The sequence below is a fragment of the Impatiens glandulifera genome, unplaced genomic scaffold, assembly GCF_907164915.1.
Source record: "Impatiens glandulifera unplaced genomic scaffold, dImpGla2.1, whole genome shotgun sequence".
Classification (NCBI taxonomy): Eukaryota; Viridiplantae; Streptophyta; class Magnoliopsida; order Ericales; family Balsaminaceae; genus Impatiens; species Impatiens glandulifera.
The window spans coordinates 1-4,767 of record NW_025919212.1 but is presented as its reverse complement, the minus strand read 5'-3'; the positions used below and the strand labels follow the sequence as shown (position 1 = coordinate 4,767).

The 4,767-nt window shown below is 33.2% G+C and overlaps 1 protein-coding gene across 1 annotated transcript; it reads right to left on the bottom strand.

Moving 5' to 3' along the window:
- Nucleotides 1-579: 579 nt before the first annotated feature.
- Nucleotides 580-4,491, bottom strand: LOC124917679 (putative leucine-rich repeat receptor-like protein kinase At2g19210). Its single transcript, XM_047458042.1, has 13 exons — nt 4,331-4,491; nt 3,660-4,230; nt 3,118-3,578; nt 2,895-3,039; nt 2,725-2,796; nt 2,571-2,642; nt 2,411-2,485; nt 2,127-2,323; nt 1,762-2,036; nt 1,554-1,680; nt 1,391-1,453; nt 1,102-1,291; nt 580-1,010 (listed from the first exon to the last, which is right to left on the bottom strand). Exons 1-13 carry the CDS (start codon nt 4,416-4,418, stop codon nt 608-610), a joined length of 2,739 nt encoding a protein of 912 aa, XP_047313998.1. The 5' UTR covers nt 4,419-4,491; the 3' UTR covers nt 580-607.
- Between the last annotated feature and the right edge of the window lie 276 nt (nt 4,492-4,767).

Here is a 4,767-nt window from a genome sequence, read left to right as displayed (position 1 = left end):
AAAAATAAAATAAAAAATCTTAAAAGTATGTTTCAAACTTGCAACCTAACAAAAACAAGTAGAACCCTTTAACCAACTAGGCTACTAAGATTTTGTATTTAAATTCAACACAAAATTTGATGAACGCGGGACGTTTTAACATTAATATAAGTTCAACTTTTTAACTAACTAACTAATATATATATATATGTATGCTTAATTTTTAAAGTGTCCGGATTGCCGGGTCGAGAGCTGTGGTTAATTTGGATAATTTGGTCGAATTATGGGTTGACCCGCTCATAAACTTAAAACGATTAAAAATAACAGGACGTTTTAACATTAATATAAGTTTAACTTTTTAACTAACTAATATATATATAAGTTAGTTAATTTCTGTATATATTGCTTAATTTTCAAAGTGTTCGAATTTCTGGGTCGAGAAATATGGTTAATTTTGATATATATGTAAGAGTAAATGAAAAATGCTATCACATTTTAACGTAATTTTTTTTTCTTGATTTTATATTATTACTCGTACAATTTCATGGTTACATGCTAGTTGCATTAAAGACATACATATATAATTAAATTATACTAATAAAAAGGATATATCTCCTTTATTTATTTATTATCTTGCAAGAGGAGGCATTATAAGTTCATCATTTAGAATCACTTCACTTATCAAATCTCTTGATTTCGGGTAGCGACGTGCTATCTCACTGGCCAAACACTCCTTCAGCTCCATCACAACTTGGCTCATGTTTGGTCTCCTCGCCGATTCATGCGACACACAAGCCATTGCCAATTCGACGACTTTCCATAAGCAATTTGTGTCAACATCTCCATTCCTTAACCTATGATCCCCAATCTGATTAACATCCCCTGTTGATATCATTGCACTCACCCATGGAATTATATGTGCATTGTCTTGCCTCCTTGAGAGCGTCGGCTTACCAGTCACTATCTCCAAGAGGACGATTCCAAAACCATATACATCGCTTTTTTCTGTCACTCTATTTGTAAGATAATACCTATAGAGACCTCATACAAAGAAATCAATTAACATATACTAGTTATAATATTAATGATTGAATTAATAAAATATATATACCAAGTACTTACTCGGGATCAAGGTAACCAGGAGTACCAGCTACAACCGTCGAGAAGTAATCGCTTCCTTCTAAAGGAATTGTTCTCGATAACCCAAAATCAGCCAACTTTGCTTCAAAATTCCCATTTAATAAGATGTTGGAAGACTTAACATCTCTATGGATGATCGATGGCTTACAACCATTGTGCAAATAATCCAATCCTAAGTTAAATAAGTTATATTAATTAGATTTGAAGGAAAATCAATTCAATGATACCTTATGAAATTAAGACTAGCTAGCTAGATTGAAATTTGGTATACCTTGTGCTGCATCAACTGCTATTTGAAGTCTTTCCTCCCAATTCAATATTTGTAAGCTTTTCTCTGTATCAATTCAATATGCATGCATGCATGATAAGTGATAGAGAAATTAGACATCATTAAGAGCATCACTTTAATATATAAATGACTAACTTCTAATTACCTGATAAATGATTTTCTAGATTTCCATTTTCCATGAACTCGTAGACAAGTCCCATTTTATCATCTTCGTAACAATAACCGACCACGGATGTCAAATTCTTATGATTAACACTCACCAAGAACTTAGCCTAGGTAACATATATATAGGAACTAATTAATTATAATGGATCAAACAAGGAAGGAAGTGAATTTAAGAAGATGATACATACCTCGGCTTGAAATTCCTTGTATCCTTGTGAGGACGACTGAGAAAGCATTTTGACAGCAACCTGAGTGTTTCCAACATAGGCGTGATAGACTGTTCCAAACCCCCCTTTGCCAAGAACGATCTCGAAGTTGTTTGTGATTTTCAAAATCTCAGAATAACTAAATTGACAATTCTTTATCATGTGCTCCATGTTAGAGCCGCCTATGATGATCGGCATCATGTGGTCCTTGTTATGGCTCTGCCAGTTGCTAGACGCGGTTGTTGTGGAGCTTTGAACTGAAATTTTTAAGTGACCAAATCAAATTAATTAAGAAACATTTATTTATTTTATTGATAGGAGAATGTGTTGGATGTATAATCTCGTACCAGTTGTTGTTGTTGGATCCCTTTTCTTATGCTTCTTTTTTATGCAAATGAAATAGAGGAGAAATGAAGCAGCAGCTAGTATAAGCATTAATATCAATGTTCCACCAACAGAAGCAGCAATTACTACAATAACATTATTATTTCCATTTCTATGATTATTGCTTGCTGTTGCTGTTGAATCTCCCTTGCAATCATCACTGCATTATATTTCATTTTGTTGTTTATATATGAAAGTAAATCATAATATATAAATAACAGAACATGGAAGTATCCAGATTAAGTACCTTAAAATATTCTTTATCTTTGCTTGGAGTGATATTGATGGCATTGGACATGTCAAGTTGTTTCCCCTCAAATTCCTAAAACAGATATTATAACTTAACTAACCTAGCTAAACCAAATTAATCAACCCATTAAAAGAAATAACTAATTGTATATACTTACAAGACCTGCAACGAACTAAACTGGAATAGAAAATTTGGAACATCCCCAGATAGATTGTTATTGGATAAATCTCTGTTAATTAATATTAAACCAAACATCATTATATATACTTACTGGATTAATTAATCTAATAAATATAAAAGACTAGACATACAAAGTTTGCAATGATGTGAGGTTCTGGATGAAAGGAGATATCTCCCCACTCAATCCACTTGAAGACAAGTTCCTGCATTATGTGTATTAATTAATTTATACCTATACTACAATTAATTAAGGCATAAATAAATATATATGGTTGAAGATGAATTAATATTTTGCACATACAATGAAATAATTTGAGGTGGATTGAAGCCTTGAAAGCTACATATGATCCCATCCCAGGAAAATGGTTTAGGGCCACAAGGGTCTCCTTGCCAATTATTCATCATCAACACTTTGTATGTTGATTTTATCCCCATAATACCACCAACTGTAAATGAAATATTGTATTAGTGTATATATTAAGAATGTACAAAAAATGATAAAAATAAAAATAAAAATAATTTACCATCTTGATCATTAGTCTGAGAGTTGAGTGTTTTCTTGATTGTGTAGAGCTCGATGGCATTCAAGAGAGGAGGAAGCGCGGAATCCTCTGTTCGATTGAGAGAGATCGTGTAAGATGAACTAACATCTAACATTTTCCAATAAGTTTCGGCCTGAAGAAACCGAGGAAAATAATCGCGCGCACCCCATAGCACCCCATTGAGAAATATTCCAAAATTTCGTGACGCATTGGGAGTAAGCTCGGCAAAGTGTAGGAAAAGATAGAATTGATCGGTAATATTAACTGGATCCCACGTAAAAACTAAGGAGGAGTCGTTAGGGTTCTGGGGAACATTGGCAGTATTCATGACAACGTTAGGGACCTGAAAATTATTAGTCTTAACGGGCAACTCGCTTGTGAGACTAGTGCTGTCCTCCATGTCATACGGCATCCATATGCGGTCATACAAGTCATCTTTGTACCTTCATTTTTCATTTAAACAAATTCAGTAAAGATTATAAATTAATTAAAGAAGATGATATTGATGCTGATGATCAACCTACCTATACAATTTATTTGCAGATGAAGCCAAGTCCCATCTTCCATAATAGTTCAAAGAATGCTCTATCCTGTCACTCCTGTATATGGTATCATCACTGAAAGGCCTTATCTCTAGAGCTGATATGAAAGGTATTCCAGAGTTGGTATTGATGAGACAAACTTGAATAAAATCTGACTTTGGTACATATATGATCTCCTTTCTTATTGGAACAGATTCGTCGTAAATTAGCACAGTGTCCCAAATGTCAACACCGATCTGAAGATCAAAACTAGGAGGGGAATGCTTGTTGTCGTAGTTTCCATAGAAGAATCTTCCCCTTATCAGGAATGTTGTTCTTGATCCAAAATTGGCCTGAGGTGGTGGTACCTTTAAAGTGTAGCAGTTTCTAGTTCCTTGGGGGAAGCTTCTAACATACAGGAACTGTTGATAGAACGTGTTTGGTTGTTGTTCAGGGGCGATAATTCCCGTTACTCCTGTGTCGATGAATTTGTCGTCTAAATCATATCTCAATCCCGTATCCTTGTCTGTGTACGGGTACCCATTAGGCCGACCACAATCTAAGCTTATGAATCCTGCATGGAATGAAGTGTAATTAAATTAAACAGGTCAATCACACAAAATTAATATCAGTAAGTAATGCATGTCACTGTGATTTAATGACGTGTTAATTACCTGTTTGATCATCCTGAGCATGTAAATTAGGAAGTGTAATGATCAGCTGCAACAAGATTACAATATTAATTATCACGCAATTTCCCATTGATGGATGGGTTTCTTAATTTCAAAATCTGTATGCTCGCTCAAATGACAAGCATTAATTAATTAAGTAATGATTGATCTTGTAACTTGTTACAACTTGTGCACACACTATTCATATATATATATATATATATATATATATATATATATATAAATAAAGAAATCTTGATGTTGTCAAAGGGGCAAATAGGTAATTAGCCAACAATGGACTAATTGGTAATTGTAAGTAAAGATAGCATACCAAAGTTGAATCTTTTTGGACCTATGCAATTTTTATTTATTTTTATTTTTATTTTTTTTAAATACTTTTAAAAATTATATAGATTAATATAAATTAAATCAATCTAACT